The following is a 20,212-nucleotide window of genomic DNA, read 5'->3' as shown; positions in this document are numbered from 1 at the left end:
AAGTCTCACAACCATAGAGTAAGATAGGAAGCACCACATGGACCATTCTCCTGCAAGCATATCATCATCGCCAAGCACCTCTGTCCAGCAACCCCATAAGATCTTCTCAGGTGCCTCTCAATCTCAAAGGCTGAGGACCCAGACACATGAACTGATGGCTGAATCCAGGAAATCCCTGAAATCCTGGATTTAAGTCTTGATCAGGACAATTGCAAAACCAGACACTCGGATTCTGTGATCTTTGAGGACCCAAAGATCACAGCATCACACACATCACCAAGAAATCTAGGTCAGTTAACCGTTCCTCTACTTTCCGCACTCAACTCGCTGGTTTCCAAAAGCCAACCCAACACGAAGTCCATGCAAGAACTGAACAGTGCAGGAGCCCACTTTCAATATGGTTCGATGATGATGAACACCCCATTAGAGATTTGTCATACCTTATTATTTTATGTATTGTGAGAAACCACATGATCTTTTAATAAGAGCTGCATGAATGCATCTGAACAAAGAACATGTCTTTAAGCAATGCATTTTTCATACTTGTCCCCATGTTTTGCATGTTCAGCCATCACCATAATGGAAGGTGAATGTGCCCTACATTGTTGTAATAATAATAAAAAAATCTGTTCCTTTTAGACAATAGCATCAGCCTGGCCTTTGCAGAGTAGTTGTAGCCCAGGCAGACCTCAGGTGTGCAGAGAGCGCTCTATTTTTAATTGGTTTTGAACACGCCATTGTTAAGGCACAAGCGATAGAGAAAGAGGAACAGAGAGAAAACACCCATGTGCACCACTACCTCATTAGTGCAGCACTAACATAGTGTCATTATAATTTGCTCTTTGTCTAGCTGCCTAATTAGCTTGTCATGGTGCATCAGGTCCTGTGGAGTATGTGGTCATTAGACTCGAAGAGCGCTGAAGCCGAATGACAATCGGCTTTCTCCCGTCACTTTCTTCAGTTCGGCTGAGAGTGACGACGTCGGCACAACGACATGCTACGGCATCGCTTGAAATGCTGCATTTGTATGTTTCGCGGTCGTCCAAAACGAGGATAGACGTTTTTGTCTCGCTTTGTTTGGCTTTGCTGATCTCATGTCAAGACAAATTGTAGTTTGTGTGTCTAGGATATCTCAGCCTCATTGCTGTGGTTTTGCACGCTGTCTGGTCCGGGAGAGAAAAATCCTCAATATTGACGTTTCTAGCAGGTAATTCCACTGTAATAGGAGTGACAACTGCAGTAAGCCTCATCGAACAAGATGTGACTTCTTGCACGGTGCACCTGTTGTTCACATGCATTAACCTGGAGGTAAAACTGCACAAATACAGAACAGGGAGATCGGATATGTTTTCATCTTTAATTACCAACAAAGGCCACTGCTGTGCATAATTCTCCTGTGCAACACGGCGCAGTGCGACTGCTTTAAATGAATAGCAAAACAGCCTGTTTAACCAGAAAGCAACATGAGCTACAAGTGCACAATTCATCACCTGATTATTAGTGCTGCTTCACATCACACGAGGGTTGCTGATGCCTTTTGGGGAGGTAGTTGGTATTGTGGGTACCTTTAGCAGATGGTCGATTGTTATTAAAAGCCCTTGTACAGAGCCAGCTGATTGGACAAACTAGTGTCTGTGTGTCTCCTGGCCTGTTCCTCCGCGGCTACACAAACAGTTTGCCTCAGCGTTGGATCGGAGACAGAATGGAGGTGAATAGCACATTTAAAGGCTCTGGCAGAACGACAACTTCATGTTAGTGGCTCATAACTGAACAATCGATTGTTTAATGCTCACACACTGGAGTGCAACAGTGCACATGCTCCAGAGAAATCCAAGGGCGAGGTCCTGAATCTCAAGTTGCTTCCGGTGTGTGCCTTGCATGGCAGCACCCTGACGTCGGTGTGTGTGTGTCTGTGTGAATGGGTGAATGTGAGGCATCAATGTAAAGCGCTTTGAGCGTCTGATGCAGATGGAAAAAGCTCTATATAATGCAGTCCATTTACCATTTACAATCGAACGCGTATCACATTCGTTACAAAACGGAAGCTAAAACACGATTAGAAAAACCAAGTCAGACATGAACATACTCCATAACATCTAACCAGCATCGGAAAAAAACACACGGATTGCAAACCTAACAGCTAACAATTGGACCATCTGTTAGCAAGTTTGTCATGGAGGTGAAGAAAGCAAACAGGTCTGACTACGAGCTGAGCAGCTTTCATTTCGGGCAATACCGTAAGTTTACATGTTTATATATTAGCCATATAATAAGCTAATTATTAACCTCACTTGCTCGGTCTGTACGGGAAAATATGTTTTTTGCACGGATCGAGCTTTAGTCTGATATTTTAACGTACAGACCTCATGCTCAGTTAATAATCCTTTAGTATTTTTTGCTAGTTTGAGACATAATGTGGCTTATACACATACAAGGTCTATTAGAAAAGTATCCGACCTTATTTTTTTTTTTTAAAACATATGGATTTGAATCACGTGTGATTACATCAGCCAAGCTTGAACCCTCGTGGGCAAGCGAGAATTTTTTCACGCCTGTGTTGATAAGCATTTGTAAAATCCAGGTGGCTTTTGGTGGCTTTCAGTTGAGTGAGTATCTGAGAAATTATTTAACAGCAGGGCATGTTCCAACTTGTCCTTAAGGCTTCCAATGGAGGTGTTTTTCCTGTGGCGGGCACGCTGCGCCGGCTGCGAGCCAACGCGCCAATCCGTCCGCACGTCTTTCATTAAAAAAATCTCCTTTAACAGTGGAATGTCCGGATAAACTGCTGATTTCGACCTCTTCTGAAAGTTCTCTGTTCTCTCACGACGTCCTGGGTCAACAGAGGCTTAAATTTGGAGGTTTTCAGTTTGAAACAGGATGACGATGTTGCCTCGGAGCGCTGCGCGACGTCCCGCTCCGTGGGAAGTCCTTACAGCGATAGAAACAATCCAAAAATCTCTCAGCCGTTAAACTTTTCACCGAAAACCAGCTGAATTTCTCGAATGGTGTCCACTCGGATGTGCCTCACAGTTTTTTGAAAAAATTTTGATGAAGCACAATGCCAGTCTCTCAGCAACTTCTCAGACAATGAAAATCCGACGAGGGGGCTGGACCACCCCTCCCACAAGGCGTGCTCACAGGCGAATGACGTCACCGACAGGCGTGAAAAAACTCACACATAAAACGGTCGGTTTCTTTTCTAATAGACCTCGTATATGTCTTATATGCCTTTAAAAAAAATATGTATTCCACTATTAATAATAAATTATTTATATGGGGCTTTCCTAGGAATCAAAGCACGAAACAAAATAAGCTCCAGTAATGAAAGATTAATTGCCATTAATAAAAGCACACTTTGACAATGCAGAAAATGCCTAAGTAAAGAGCTAATTAAAAACATCTAAATAACACATTTTGCTTTAGTGTTTCCAAAGATGTGTGCCAGCAATCTGTGTCCATCTGATGATTTATTTTGTCCAAACCGCATCAGATAATAACCAATATGTCATCCAATGCCGGTTTATTTGTCTATTTCGCTTATTTCTTGGAATTTAAAAGTCCTTATATTAAGTAACAGCACAGGCTGTGGTGTGCACATGTGCTATACTCAATTCCCGTCAGTTGTTAAACTTGCCCCCAGGGTAACACTGTTAAAAGTGAGTTCTACATACAGAACAAAGTATGACCTGTACTCTGGCGTGACTTATATGTTTTATTTAATTTTGTTCACAATGCAATTTTTGACAGATGTGACTTATACTCTGGAAAAAATGGTATATTTCCTGCAATTAGCAGTGGGAACTCAATGCAGTCAGTCATTGTGTCTATTACATATTCAGCTCTGAATTTCTGGGTTCTAATAGTTTATAGCTAGGTGAGGATCAGTGAACCTCCTGTTTTGGGTCATGTTGACATGTTTTATCTTGCAAAATGACCGTAATGTAAAATAAAGGCAGGCCTATCAAGTCCCTTGAGAATACCTGTTTCTAATCAACTCTCAACATGAGACAGTGAAGGAATCACACACACGTCTAAACATAAAATGATGTATTCCCAAAATGTACACCTGATGTAGATACAATTTCCCTGAACTGTAATCTGACAAAGCTGCCCTTACCATACATTTACCAGGGCCCAAATACATAACAGTATTAATACATTTCCAGCTGGGTGTGGTAATACATGCAGAGGTATTGTGTGTCTCGACAACTATGTGTGAACAAAATGACCTGATTTAGACCAAAGCTGGTGAAATTACTGAAGGTCACCCAAGAACAAAGTGAATTGATTTGAAGAATAAAAAAAAAAAAAAAAAAGTAAAAGTCAAGGTCACCGGTCAAGATTAAATTATGGGACCAATATTCTGAGGAATTTATTAAAGATACACATACGGCTACTCTTAACCACTAATGTGAAGACATATATCATTTTTATATTGCTCACATGACCTCTGACCTTCTGAAACTAATTTCGAATGGCTACTTTGAGGAACTGGCGAAAGCTACTCCTCTGTATGGTTACTGCTAAACACAAACATGTTTACGAGGTCTATTAGAAAAGTATCCGACCTTATTATTTTTTTCAAAAACCATATGGATTTGAATCACGTGTGATTGCATCAGCCAGCTTGAACCTTCGTGCGCATGCTTGAGTTTTTTCACGCCTGCCGTCATTCTCCTGTGAGCAGGCTTGAGTGAGGAGTGGTCCACCCCCCTCGGCGGATTTTCATTGTCAGGAAATGGCGGAATGATTTGGGCTTTTTTTCCATCAGAATTTTTTCAGCTGGAAACCATTAGAAAAATTTATCTGGCTTTTGGTGAAAATGTTACGGGCTTGGTAGAGAATAAGGAGTGTTACTGTCGCTTTAAGGACGGCCCCCAGCGGCTGTGGGGCACGCCGCGCTCCGAAGCCGCCATCGACAGGCTGAACGACCATTTCATTTCTAAACGGATGGCTGTCTGGATCCGTGATCATTGTGTGCCATTTCTCTGGTTATCACAAGAGCTGGACATCAACCATTTTCTGGCAGATTTCACTTTTAACAAGAGATTTTGTCATGGAAAGCCGAGCGGAGGCAAAACCACCTCCGTTTTGGTCTCACAGGACGGCTTTGAGATGGCGTTCAGACAGCTGTCGATGGTTTTTCCATCGAGTGATTATCCGAGAAATTGTGGATGTGCCTGGACATGCCAGAACATGTCCCGTGAGGCTTCATCACAGCGTTGCTGTGCGCCATGCGGCACCGCCGCGACGCGCGGAATTCCTCCACATGTCTGTCTCAATCAGTGGTGTCAAAAGTACACACATTTGTTACTTAAGTAGAAGTATAGATACTGCAGTTTAAAAACACTCTGGTAAAAGTTGAAGTATCAACTTGACCTCTTTACTCAAGTAAAAGTGAAAAAGTATGTGCTCCAAAACCTACTTAAAGTATAAAAGTATAAAGTAACCTTTAAAAAAAAAAGAAAAAAAAAAGTAGATGCCACTATATGAATTGAAAGCTTAATTTAAAAACTGATTCGTTCTACATGTGGCCCAAGACCCAAAACCCAAAATTACCCCCCAACACCACCTGCACGAAAATGTTTCAATTCTAGAAGCTCTGAAATGCAATCTGGGACTATTCCAGACGATAAACTGGAGTGAGTGCAGCATCTATTTAGTGAGGAAAAAAAAAAAACAACTTTCCTTATTCAAATTCATTCCAGTAGTATTCTGCTCTTTCTAGGATGCAGCAGTTTTCTAGTTTGGCAGATAGTTCTGGAGGAAATCACTGAAGAAATTAACACATTGAAAATATGGTTTGACTGAAACAAACTGTCATTAAATAAGACAGGGATGAAGTGGAGGTGTAAGAGTCACTAGGTGTTCATAGGAAACATTTATTTATGTATGTATGTATGTATGTATGTATTTATGTATGTATACTCAACAAAAATATAAACGCAACACTTTTGGTTTTGTTCCTATTTTGTATGAGATGAACTCAAAGATCTAAAACTTTTTCCACATACACAATATCACCATTTCCCTCAAATATTGTTCACAAACCAGTCTAAATCTGTGATAGTGAGCACTTCTCCTTTGCTGAGATAATCCATCCCACCTCACAGGTGTGCCATATCAAGATGCTGATTAGACACCATGATTAGTGCACAGGTGTGCCTTAGACTGTCCACAATAAAAGGCCACTCTGAAAGGTGCAGTTTTATCACACAGCACAATGCCACAGATGTCGCAAGATTTGAGGGAGCGTGCAATTGGCATGCTGACAGCAGGAATGTCAACCAGAGCTGTTGCTCGTGTATTGAATGTTCATGTCTCTACCATAAGCCGTCTCCAAAGTCGTTTCAGAGAATTTGGCAGTACATCCAACCAGCCTCACAACTGCAGACCACGTGTAACCACACCAGCCCAGGACCTCCACATCCAGCATGTTCACCTCCAAGATCGTCTGAGACCAGCCACTCGTACAGCTGCAGAAACAATCGGTTTGCATAACCAAAGAATTTCTGCACAAACTGTCAGAAACCGTCTCAGGGAAGCTCATCTGCATGCTCGTCGTCCTCATCGGGGTCTCGACCTGACTCCAGTTCGTTGTCGTAACTGACTTGAGTGGGCAAATGCTCACATTCGCTGACGTTTGGCACGTTGGAGAGGTGTTCTCTTCACGGATGATGCGAAGGAGATGTGTTGCACTCCATGAGGCAAATGGTGGTCACACCAGATACTGACTGGTATCCCCCCCCCAATAAAACAAAACTGCACCTTTCAGAGTGGCCTTTTATTGTGGGCAGTCTAAGGCACACCTGTGCACTAATCATGGTGTCTAATCAGCATCTTGATATGGCACACCTGTGAGGTGGGATGGATTATCTCAGTGAAGGAGAAGTGCTCACTATCACAGATTTAGACTGGTTTGTGAACAATATTTGAGGGAAATGGTGATATTGTGTATGTGGAAAACCAAAAGTGTTGCGTTTATATTTTTGTTGAGTATATGTTCATTGTTAGTTGCTTTTATATTTTCTGTTGTGTTTCTATTCAGGTTCTTTTTGCCTCTTTCTCTAAAATTGTATATAATAATCATTAGATTATTGATATATAAACAAAAATAAATTTAAGAAATATTACAATTTGAAAACAAATGCACCCGAACGTGATGAGAGCTGCAATTGCTTAATGCTAACTTTTAACATTGAAAACGCCATAGACATGCTAACGCGTTAGCGTCGCTCCCGTTTTTAAGTTAGAAAATACATCTATGAGCTGTTTCAGAAGACCATAACAGGTCGGTTTAACATAGAAAAGGTAAATAATACTCACAGAAGTATGCTCTTTAGGATTTTAGCGGGGGAAAATTAAGCGAAAGAAAGAAAGAATAAACGAAGCAATAGGTCGAAGCATTCAATCTGCGAACCACTGCTTCGATTGGTTCACGGTTCAAAGCAAAGCCGTGCTGCAGAAAAGTTGATTACAGGCGCACATGACGTGAAATATATATATATATATATATATATATAAATAAACATTAAACTGAAGCCAAGAGTAACGAGGCTGTTTTAAAAATGTAAGGAATAGAAAGTACAGATACTTGTGTGAAAATGTAATGAGTAGAAGTCAGACGTAGGCAGAAAAATAAGTAAAGGAGTAAAGTATAGATACCTAAAAAGTGTACTTAAGTACAGTAACGAAGTATTTGTACTTCGTTACTTGACACCTCTGGTCTCAATGTGCTGAAAAAGTGCTGATGACCATGTCTTTTCACAATTCCTGTGCTAGTCAGACAACGTCCTGGATAAAACACAGCATCCAGGAGTTTTTGTCATGGAAAGAGGAGAGGAGGCTTTGCGCGTTCAAGTTGTCTGACACAATCACACGTGATTCAAATCCATATGGTTTTTGAAAAAAATAATAAGGTCAGATACTTTTCTAATAGACCTCGTATGTCACTCACATGACCTTTGGTCTTGGGTGACCTTGAAGGTCACAAAAAAGGTTACTCAAGCTTTTATCATTTGCCACGGGCAACTGAGACTTTTGGAGCCTGACCCAGCAGAAGTAGGGTGTGGTTCTCCACTGCAAGGGATGTTCTGACTCACTGGGTGCAATACAGTGGTCCCTCGTTTATCGCGGGAGTTACGTTCTAAAAATAGCCTGCTATAGGCGAAATCCGCGAAGTGGTCAGCGTTATTTTTTACAATTATTATAGAAGTATTAAGGCTGTAAAACCCCTCACTACACACTTTATACACTTTTCTCAATCAGGCATGAACATTTTCTCACTTTTCTCTCGTGTGTAAACACTCTCAAAGTTCAAACCTGAGTAGAAAAATAAGACCAACCTGTTTTCAGGCCCAAACATTTATTTGAGAAATAAAAATAGAACGTTTTCCTTTAAATAATTATGATGGCTTTTAGAACTAACGAAATTAATTTTAACGATCAACGTACGAGGTTGGACACATAAGAAATTATTAATAGTGACTGACCAGTATTTCACAGTTCCTCTAATCGCGCCTCTTCGTCCTGGCACCGCTGCGCTGTCACGTCTTTTTCCACTGACTCACACCTCGCTGCAGGTGTCTTTTTCCAAGTGTAGAACACAGTTATGGGTAGTTGTTGGTGCTCTTTTTTCTTCTGGTCGAGAAGATTCTTATAAACAGACACGCAGAACACAATGCGTGTGCTCTCCCTTCGCGGTGTCGCGACCGGCTGCTTGATGAGGACGTGGAACACAATGCACTGTAAAAAAAAAAGCATGCAAAGTTGGACTAAAAAAAATCCGCGAAACAGCAAGGTCGCGAAAGGTGAACCGCGTTATAGCGAGGGACCACTGTATTGAGAAATGTTGGTTTCTCAGAATGTAAAAGATGGAGAACCACACCCTATGTGTTCTGGGTCAAACTCAAAACCTCTCAGATCGCCCCTTGTATATTGGCTAAAGTGTGCCAGATGAACCCATGGTTACTATTAGACATGGGCAGGAAGTCATATATGGGCTAATAATACGCAACTTCTAAATTGACCTTGAGTGACCTTGAACATATTTAAGGTCATGCCCAGGTTACAGTGATGAAACAGCGTCGCTATCTAGTTAGCAAGTTTCTCCATCTAACCGGCGGAGGATTACTCGTAACCAAAGAGGTTCCACTTTCATATTTGACTTCATGTGGTTTTCTAAGTGGCCCAAATAGCAGAAATCACATTTTCTGCATTCCAGCTGCACATCCCAACGTGCACATTGTCACCAATAAACAAGCGTGGTTTATTTGTCTGTGTCTGTGTTTGTGTGTTTTCATGACTGAGTGCACGTGAGTCATTACTACAAGTGTCCGTGGCTCTTCACTGAAACGTTCACACGATCCTAACACTCTGAGATCGTTTAAAACAGCAACTTGCTTCCACCTGACAAACAAACCCGAGAGGCCTGACTGGTGCCATCACAGCCCGCTGCCTCTCCTCCTCCTCCTCCACCCCCTGTTTCATTGTGTAACATGACAGCGCCACAGAGCCCCCACTCGTTATCTGAAGCTGGAGACAGATGGAATTGGGGAGCGTTACGAGTGCAGCACAACAAGACAAGTGGGCAGGCTCGAGTCATTGATGGAACAAATATGGGTTTGTGAGAGTCTGGGGAGCGACCCTGCTGATTTAGTTAACATAATTCACCTTCTTTTTAACAACAAATCTCAGCCAATCACCATATGTTAATAATAAAGACTCACATCCGCTGCAGCTGAGCTGCGTTTTGCATGCAGAGCGGCAGTGCACACATTTTTTTTTCCTCATCTCGAAGCAAAATGCACCTTCAGTTCACTGTCACATTTCACAAAAAAAAAAAAAAAAAAAAAAAAATTAAATACATATTTCACCATAAACGGAGTGTCTTTGGCTGCGTGTCAAATGCACTTGTGCCGTCTCATTTCCAACGCCAGCTAAATAGGATGATGACAAATAGAATGTCTTCTGCATCTCCTTGAAAGTTTGCCAATATAATAATTCTGGCTTGTGTTTTATTAGGGAAAGGAGAGAGGATTTGATTAACCTTTCCTATTGAATGGAAGCAATAAAATCTAGTAAATGGGACTTGCTGGGCAAATAGATTTTAACTTATTGATTTCTCATCATTTCTCGTCCCTGTGTCATTAAAGGAAAACACCATTTTCAAACATCCAACATTCTTAGGATCTTCTCCTAAAAATGTCTTTGTACTTTGATGAATGAGAATGATTAGAGATGCTTTATTTTAGCAATTTGAAGAGGGAGGCAATTCCCCCCCCCCCCCACCCCCTAACAATTCAGAGTCCATACTTGAATTTTTAGCATGAAAAATAAAATATTTCACCTCAGCAACTTATTTACCTGCTTTCTGCCTGCGTAGTCTGTTTTTGTTTTGTTCCATTAGCATTATAAACCATCCTTCTCATTATCTACTGCCTCGTTTGTTGGTCAAGGTTATTGATGGTAGTGGTGGTGGGCACGCAGGTCAAAATTAAAAGTTTTCACTACAATTTGTACCTAACGCACACATATGGAGGTGGTTTCTAGAATTATCTAGGCAAGGTGAGATTTGCCAAATCATTGGGGACAAGGTATTTTTTTTTTTGGTCAAAATTTAGTTTTTTCTCTGATTTGCACCAAACGTTGGCACATCTTTGGCAGCGACGGCAGCAGCGGTCCATCGGGGTCAATGATGACAAATATGGCACATATGTGGAGATAGTCTCCAGAATTGCTCAACAAGGTTAAATTTGCCCAAACTCAGTCATTGGGGCCAAGATCATGTGTGTTTGTTGACCTACTCCTCCCAGGTCCTTTTACTCATGAAGTCATTATCAAGTCATTCTCGTCATCAATCTTATAGTCTCAAGTCAGCTTGCAAACAATTGGTGGTCATTATGACTTGAGAGCTGACTTGGGACTTGCTGATTGATGACTTGAGAGTGACTTGATGGCCACTTTGTCCCACCTCTGCTCATCTCTACTGAACTTGATCAATGATCAAACATCAAGACCAGAGGTTGACAACCTGCCCTGCATGTGTTTTATGTCTACCTGCTCTACTCAAAACTGTTTTTTTTTTACTCCGGTGTTTCTCAACTCTTTGATTGGGTGAACAAAGCTGACTGAGTTAATTAGTTGTGGGTGGAGCAGAAAAAGTTAGAAAAGAAGTAGAACAACTGCTCTCCAGGAGTCGGGCTGGAGATCGTTGGCCAAACCATATAGAGCCATCTGTTCCGGTATCACTGATTCACAAAGAATAATTTACATTTGAGGGCCCGGCCACACGGCACACAATGATAGCTGGAGGAAGAATAAAAGTCAGAAACTCACAAAACATCAAGAAAAGGTGGATGAATGATCCTGCACCTTTCCTATCACTGAAAAGCCTGCGAATCAAGAGCAAAGAAAGGAATGAAACAAAACTGAAACTAACAAAAGAAAAATTAAGTGAAGGTTGACCTCGATGCTTTAAACAAAATCAAAAGGAAACGTTCACGAAAGCAGGTATAAAACTAAGCGCAGCCAGCCCTGTGCTCATGGCCGTAGTACTTCCAGGTGCGGGATTTTGTTTGTCTTCACAACAACGTGTGTGCACACCCAGGCAGCAACAAACGGCTGGAGCATGTGTAAATAGTTAAAGCAGTTGATAAAATGTTCTTAATGCTATTGTGTCTGCATGAAAACATTGCTTTATCGTCTCAAACATGGACAATTCATTAACGATACAAAGATGTTTTACGTTCAGCTCGTTGAAGCTTTAGTTCTTGATTCGTTCAGATATCGTCAACCTGACTTGAGAGGTTGAATGAAAGTCAAAGTCAAACGATGTGCTAACGTTACAAAAACTAAGCAAGCAATAAGAAACTGCCAAGAAAGAAAGCAAAATGAAATACAGACGAATTGAGGTTGTCATCGTTATTCCTTCACATTTTTTCAGCAGTTTAAAAATTCTGACAAAGCGCCAGCTGCAGGAATGAAACGGACAAAGGTGTAATGATCTCTCCGAAAGTCAATGAAAGTCCAGATTTCTTGTTTCGTTTGGGCTTTGTTGTCCTTCGTTAGTGCTGTGTGACCGGGGCTTGAGACACTTGTTGCACTCTTTCAGAGCTCCTTCTTGTTTCCACTGGAATTAGTGGGGTGGGCTCGGTGTTGTAAGTGTTTTAAGTCAGGCACCTACATGGGTTTTTTCTGTCCATATAATGTTAATGAATTATACCTTAGGTGTGGTTTTTCCAGCTGACTGATTCTGCTCTTTTTCTCTCTGTCCATGGTGCAGAGAGAAATGCGTAGGAGTGGTGTCTGTAGATAACAGGATGCTGGACTGATAGCGAGATACCATGCTTGAAGCTGATGCAGCAGATGTTTTAAATTCCTGTTTTCTGTTTCTTCAGCTCTGTAAAACTTTGTAAAAACCTTGTAACTGTTAGTATGGCCTAAGCAGTGGGTCACCCCTTTGAGTCTGGTCTGCTTGAGGTTTCTTCTTCAATATCATCACAGGGAGTTTTTCCTTACCACTGTCACCTGTGTTCTTGCTCTAGGGGTTGGTAAGGTTAGACCTGTGAGGCACATTGAGGCAGCTTTGTTGTGATTTGGTGCTATAAAAATGTAATAAATTGAAATGAAATTGTGATCCACCAGATGACCGTGAACAGCTGTTGACACCACTTGAACTGTTGTCAAATTAAACTCCTATAACTATTTCTGTTGTATAGCAATCTCTTTCAGATTAAGATATAAAAACCTTAATTTTGCAGGCTCAACTTTCATGATGGTGAACACTTCAGGGCGATTTGCAGGACAGAAGGCCCTGCTGCTGACGCCTCAGCTGAAGGAGAACGACACCCACTGTGTCATCTTCCACTACTACATAGGAGGCAGAGACAACAGCCGGCCGGGCCACCTAAACGTCTACATCAAAGAAAACAACAGTCCCATGGGGATGCCTGTTTGGAATGTGTCCTCTTCAGCAACTCGCACCTGGGGACAGGTAGAGCTGGCCATCAGCACCTACTGGCCCAGCTTTTACCAGGTGAGGAAATGTAGTCAAGATTAACAGCCTTACTAAATTTATTAATGTGTGAACAGAACAACATTTTAGTCTTTTGAAAATGGCCAAGCAGTCCAACAATGCCCCATTCAAACCTTTATAAGGGCCCCTTCACACATTGTACGAAGAAGTACAACTCGGGGCAAATCACGGCGGAACAGCTCGTATGAGCGAACCAAGAAAACATCGAGCCGGCGGGCAGGCATGAACTATGCTGCTGCAATGGTTTTGTGCACGTGGGAACACAGTGTGAGCTGCTGTGGAAAAAAAAAATACATGTGACGGTTTTGTGCATGCGAGAACACAGTGCGAGCAGCTGCAGCATGTGTAACCGCATCAAGCAGTTGCTGTGAAAAAAAAAATACATGCCACCCACGGGATTCGAACCTGCAATTTCCAAAAGCTCTGATTGTCAACCAGAAACATTACCACTGAGCTATCATCGCTGTCCTGTAAAAGGTGTGGGGAAATGCCAGATATCAAGAAGGACATGGACGTATTTAAGACAAATACAACCACACACCATATAAAAACACCACATTTCATTGAATCCCTCTTATCAAGTGGACAATACAAGTATGATCCATCTGTTCCTCTGTAGATGACCCATGGACACAGACGTACAGTCATGAAATGATATGAATGAGAAGCAGGGCGCTCTTATCATGTCCACATCTGCTGGTGGTGTGTCCAGCCGGCCCTGCATGTCCTGCCCAACACGCGTGTCTTGTGGATGGTGCGCCGCACGACAGACACCGCATCATGTGGAACAGAGCTCACATGGATGATGTGACATTGAGATCGCCGGCTGCGTGTTATGATCTGACGGTCCGTTTCACCTGGGGTAACCTGTCAATGTGCGTGCCATGCACATGCTTGCTGCACCCTATTGCAACAGCAATATATGTTTTTATGTATGTCCACATGAGGACAGCAAGCAGACACATGCGCGTCACAGTGGACAGTTGTTAGTTCACGTCCGTCCAGAACCACAGATCTCCACAGCTGCTCCTGTTGCCAGACACACCCCCTGTCAGTTCAGCACACACACACCGTGTCACTGTGTCTGTTTGCAAAACCACACTTGTGGGGGCACTTAGACACATTTCACATCCAGCTCATAAGTGATAGTCTGCTGACTGTTGTCATGCTAATAGTACGAATGGCAGAGCGAGCAGTGTTAGATGTTTGCGTGTGTGTCACCTGGAATTGGCCGACACCTGCTGCGAGCAAGGTTGGGTAGGATTACTTTGAAAAGTAATCCAAAAGTAATCAGATTACAAATATAAATGCAACACTTTTGGTTTTGCTCCCATCTTGTATGAGATGAACTCAAAGATCTAAAACTTTTTCCACATACACAATATCACCATTTCCCTCAAATATTGTTCACAAACCAGTCTAAATCTGTGATAGTGAGCACTTCTCCTTTGCTGAGATAATCCATCCCACCTCACAGATGTGCCATATCAAGATGCTGATTAGACACCATGATTAGTGCACAGGTGTGCCTTAGACTGCCCACAATAAAAGGCCACTCTGAAAGGTGCAGTTTTGTTTTATTGGGGGGGGGGGGGATACCAGTCAGTATCTGGTGTGACCACCATTTGCCTCATGCAGTGCAACACATCTCCTTCGCATAGAGTTGATCAGGTTGTCAATTGTGGTCTGTGGAATGTTGGTCCACTCCTCTTCAATGGCTGTGCGAAGTTGCTGGATATTGGCAGGAACTGGTACATGCTGTCGTATACGCCGGTCCAGAGCATCCCAAACATGCTCAATGGGTGACATGTCCGGTGAGTATGCCGGCCATGCAAGAACTGGGACATTTTCAGCTTCCAAGAATTGTGTACAGGTCCTTGCAACATGGGGCCGTGCATTATCCTGCTGCAACATGAGGTGATGTTCTTGGATGTATGGCACAACAATGGGCCTCAGGATCTCATCACGGTATCTCTGTGCATTCAAAATGCCATCAATAAAATGCACCTGTGTTCTTCATCCATAACAGACACCTGCCCATACCATAACCCCACCGCCACCATGGGCCACTCGATCCACAACATTGACATCAGAAAACTGCTCACCCACACGATGCCACACATGCTGTCTGCCATCTGCCCGGGACAGTGTGAACCGGGATTCATCCGTGAAGAGAACACCTCTCCAACGTGCCAAACACCAGATAATGTGAGCATTTGCCCACTCAAGTCGGTTACGATGACGAACTGGAGTCAGGTCGAGACCCCGATGAGGACGATGAGCATGCAGATGAGCTTCCCTGAGACGGTTTCTGACAGTTTGTGCAGAAATTCTTTGGTTATGCAAACCGATTGTTTCAGCAGCTGTCCGAGTGGCTGGTCTCAGACGATCTTGGAGGTGAACATGCTGGATGTGGAGGTCCTGGGCTGGTGTGGTTACACGTGGTCTGCGGTTGTGAGGCTGGTTGGATGTACTGCCAAATTCTCTGAAACGCCTTTGGAGACGGCTTATGGTAGAGAAATGAACATTCAATACACGAGCAACAGCTCTGGTTGACATTCCTGCTGTCAGCATGCCAATTGCACGCTCCCTCAAATCTTGCGACATCTGTGGCATTGTGCTGTGTGATAAAACTGCACCTTTCAGAGTGGCCTTTTATTGTGGACAGTCTAAGGCACACCTGTGCACTAATCATGGTGTCTAATCAGCATCTTGATATGGCACACCTGTGAGGTGGGATGGATTATCTTAGCAAAGGAGAAGTGCTCACTATCACAGATTTAGACTGGTTTGTGAACAATATTTGAGGGAAATGGTGATATTGTGTATGTGGAAAAAGTTTTAGATCTTTGAGTTCATCTCATACAAAATGGGAGCAAAACCAAAAGTGTTGCGTTTATATTTTTGTTGAGTGTATGTACATACATACATGTAATCCACATGTATTCTTTCAAAGTACTTCTACCCAACCTTGGCTGCGAGAGGGATTCGATGGGCTCTCACAGCGCACACTCTGTCTTTCAGCCGCTGGTGTGCGCAAATAGTTGTAGCAACAGGTGTTCGAGGCATTGGAGGCAGCTTCAATTTTGCATGTATTGCATACGATTCCTGCTTCATGTGCACTTCACGGGCAATTCGACCACATTTCGTACTATGTGTGAAGGAGCCCTAAAATACTGATTTTTGAAGTGAAATTAGGTATCCATGGTAATCTATTTTTGCTGTCTTCCATCCAAGCCTCTTTTCTTTTTCCAATTCTAAAACCTCATTCTCACTCACCAATGTGCGTGGCTGCTAGCCGGGGCAAGGTGATTTCACACATGCCTGGCTGTTAGTCTTCACTGAGCTTTTTCCAGCAGACCGCCAAATGTTAATTGATGTGGAGAGACCTCTTAACCTCCCAACGGGACATGGTCCCTCTGAGAATTACTTCATTATGGCCTTTTGCTGGTCCACAGTGGAGCTGAGAAAGCTCCTCTTTTCTGCTCATCTTAGTCACCGTGATGACTTCCTTAACAAAGAACACCACTGAGCTTCTGAGTACTGAATACTCGATAGATAGAGTCAGCAACATGACAAAAGAGAAAGAAAGGAGGCAAAGGCAATAACAGAGTATTTCAGCTCTACAAAATAGTCAGTGTGTACTGCTGACAGGATCGCGGGCCTTTTTCATACAACTTTATGTGATTAAACGTCTACTGTTTTGCAGAGTGCAAATTATACAATGACAATCTCAGGACCTCACTTAATATTGGTGAGCTAATGTATGTATGGCAAATGTTAGTTTTAACTTAATTGGTGAAAGTGTAACATATAGTCCATGAGCCAGTCATGAATTTTGACCTAATCGGTACCACTTAAGGGGAAAAAAACAACACTTAGAATCCAGCCTCAGTGTATCATGTCCTACACAAAAATGTATGATAGCCATCCCAGGGTGGTAGCTGTAGCCAGGTAGGGGTCAATGAAAATTAGAGGTCAAAATGTAAAAATGCTCCAATCATGTTGAAAACTATGTCACAATACTTGGCTGCTCATAACAATTCCAAAAAGGTATAGTTTGGACTATCTATGATGGAAAGTTCTGGCGTTCTGGGGTAAAAGCAGCAAAAATGGTGTCAAAGGTCAATTTCAGTTTGTACAGGGGTCAAAAGTTAAAGTTGCTCCAATTTCAGCAAAAAAATGATGCAAATTATTGGTTGAAATAAAAGGATCAATAAATGGAATAGTTTGACTGTGTTGAATGCTTTGTCTCCAAAGTAAAGGTCAAATAAGGTCATCCACTGAATTCTGCGACGTGTGACGTATGTTACCCTGTAACATGATAACTAAGCATGACAGATGGTGCAAATTATTCCTTTTTAGAACCCTGTTAACTCAAAACAATAATTTGTATATTTTGTTACTGAAATTGGAGCAACTTTAATATTTGACCCCTGTACAAACTGAAATTGACCTTTGTCACCATTTTTGCTGTTTTGACCCCATAACTCCAGAACATTCCATCATAGATGGTCCAAACTATACCTTTTTGGAATCATTATGATCAGACAAGTAATGTGATATAGTTTTCAACATGACTGGAGCATTTTTACAGTTTGACCTCTGTGTCATTTTTCATTGACCCCTGCTTGGCTACAGCTACCACCCTGGGATGGCTATCATACATTTTTGTATAGGCCATGATACACTGAGGCTGGATTCTAAGTGTCGTTTTTCCCCTTAAGTGGTACCGAAAACCTGCTTGGCCCTTGGACCAATAAGGTAAAAGTTAGAAACTAGCTATTGTTCACATTTATCCATAGACACTAATTCAGAACCTGTGAAGATAACACAGCAAGTGTATGAAATACGAGGTCTGTGAGAAAAGTATCCGACCTTATTATTTTTTTTCAAAAACCATATGGATTGGAATCACGTGTGATTGCGTCAGCCAAGCTTGAACCTTCATGCGCATGCGTGAATTTTTCACGCCTGTCGGTTGCGTCATTTGCCTGTGAGCAGGCTTTGTGTGAGCACTGGTCCACCCCTCTCATCATTTTTTTATTGCGAATAAATGTCTGAACGATTTGGAGCTTTGCTGCATCAAATTTTTTCCAGAAACTGTGAGAGACCTCCAGGTGGACACCGTTCGAAAAATTAATATGGCTTTCAGGGACGATTTTATGGGGATTAAATAGATTACGGAGTGTTACTGCCGCTTTAAGGACGGCCCACAACTGCTGAGAGCGCAGCGCCGATCGACATGCTCAAACCCCACTGAAACAACCAGATCATTTCCAACGTGAAGGCTTTGTTGATCCGGGAGGTCGTCTGACTTTCACAAAAAGGCAGGAGACGTGGACATCAGCACTTTTTCGGCACATTCCACTGTTACAGGAGTTTTTTTTCATGGAAAGAAAAGCGGAGGGACGCGCCACGGAGCCGTTCATGACGCGGCACAAAACCACCTCGGTGTTGGTCTCACAGGATGGCTTTGAGATGGCTTTCAGACGGATTCCGGTTGCTTTCCAGTCGTGTGATTTCACGGCGTTGCTTTGCGCCATGCGGCTCCACCGCGCATCGCGATGGAGCCGCTCCTCTTTCCATGACAAAAAATCCTGTAACAGTGGAATGTGCCATTCATTTCTAACCTGGATGCTGTCTTGATGCTGTCTGTCATCTGACTAGCACAGGAATTGTGAAAAGACGTGGACATTAGCACTTTTTCGGCACATTAAGACAGACATGCGGAGGAGTTCTGCGCGTCGCGGTGGAGCCGCATGGCGCAAAGCAACGCTGTGATGAAGCCTCACAGGACATGTTGGGGCAGGTCCAGCTCATGCACAATCACAATCGGATAATCACACGACTGGAAAGCAACCGGAATCTGTCTGAAAGCCACCTCAAAGCCGTCCTGTGAGACCAACACCGAGGTGGTTTTGTGCTGCGTCATGAACGGCTCCGTGGCGCGTCCCTCCGCTTTTTTTTCCATGAAAAAAAAACTCCTGTAACAGCGGAATGTGCCGAAAAAGTGCGGCCGTCCTTAAAGCGGCAGTAACACTCCGAAATCTGTGTAATCCCCATAAAATCGTCCCTGAAAGCCATATTAATTTTCCGAACGGTGTCCACCTGGAGGTCTCTCACAGTTTCTGGAAAAAAATTGATGCAGCAAAGCTCCAAATCGTTCAGACATTTATTCTCAATAAAAAAACGACGAGAGGGGTGGACCACTGCTCACACAAAGCCTGCTCACAGACGAATGACGCAACAGACAGGCGTGAAAAAACTCACGCATGCGCACGAAGGTTCAAGCTTGGCTGATGCAATCACATGTGATTCAAATCCATATGGTTTTTGAAAAAAATAATAAGGTCAGATACTTTTCTCACAGACCTCGTAAGTTAGATATCAAGTTGGTGAGCTAATGGCATATATGGTAAATAGCTTTAGCTTAACAGGTGAAATTGTAACCTAAGGCAAACGTTAGGAGCTAGCTAATGTTGGCATTCATCCATAGGCACTAATTCAGAACCTGTGAAGATTAAAAAAAGTAAGTGTATGAAACAAGCTAGATGGCGAGTTGGTGAGCTAATGGTATATACAGCAAATGTTAGCTGAATAGGTGAAACCCCGGTCACAACCCACTGTGCGTTTTTTTTTTTTTGCCGTACATTTTCTGCGGATGCCACGGCCACTATGTTTTTGTGAAAACGTACGGAGGCAGTAGCAAGAAGAGGGAGGGAGTACGTTCAACGCACGTCTCTAGGAGTGTAACGATAAAGAGAGATGACAATAAAGCAGTGTGTGTGTGTGGGGTTGCTTTTCTTTTTTATGAGCGGGACCGGAGCGGCAGGTGTTTTTCGGCGTCGGCGATGCATGAGCATGTCCAGCCTGCAGCGGTCAGTTGTACGAGTGTTTACTTGCCTCGAAAAGTTACAGCTAGTTATCAGAATGAAGCTGTGGAGTGTGTGTTGCTGACATTTGGAAATAAAGTCCAAGTTCAAGTGAGAAGCCACATTGTGCCGTAATCCGTACTGCCTATGTACGGATTTGGTTAATTCAATAGTAACTGAATGAAAATGTGTTGCTTTGAATCCATACTGAGGCAGTACTCACAACGTGCGTCATCTGTACTGCTGGTGAATCCGCAGCCTGACCGCAGTGAAAGTTCTGCATGCACTAAAACCTCTACGG

General features: G+C 42.8%; 1 protein-coding gene across 6 annotated transcripts in view; it reads left to right on the top strand.

Moving 5' to 3' along the window:
• LOC117521153 (receptor-type tyrosine-protein phosphatase mu-like) overlaps positions 1 to 20,212 on the top strand; it is a 467,264-nt gene that overhangs the window by 149,889 nt on the left and 297,163 nt on the right. For 5 of the 6 annotated variants that reach the window (XM_034182501.1, XM_034182498.1, XM_034182502.1 and 2 more), the window contains exon 1: positions 12,742 to 13,036. The exons of the other annotated variant lie outside the window; for it this stretch is intronic. In XM_034182501.1, the coding sequence (XP_034038392.1) occupies positions 12,773 to 13,036 (264 nt within the window). In that variant the 5' untranslated portion in view covers positions 12,742 to 12,772. Of the gene's footprint in view, positions 1 to 12,741; positions 13,037 to 20,212 lie in introns of those variants that run through there. 6 annotated transcript variants of the gene reach the window in all.

The sequence above is a fragment of the Thalassophryne amazonica genome, chromosome 12, assembly GCF_902500255.1.
Source record: "Thalassophryne amazonica chromosome 12, fThaAma1.1, whole genome shotgun sequence".
NCBI lineage: Eukaryota > Metazoa > Chordata > Actinopteri > Batrachoidiformes > Batrachoididae > Thalassophryne > Thalassophryne amazonica.
The sequence above is the reverse complement of the archived record's forward strand: the minus strand, read 5'-3'. Positions and strand labels throughout refer to the sequence as shown.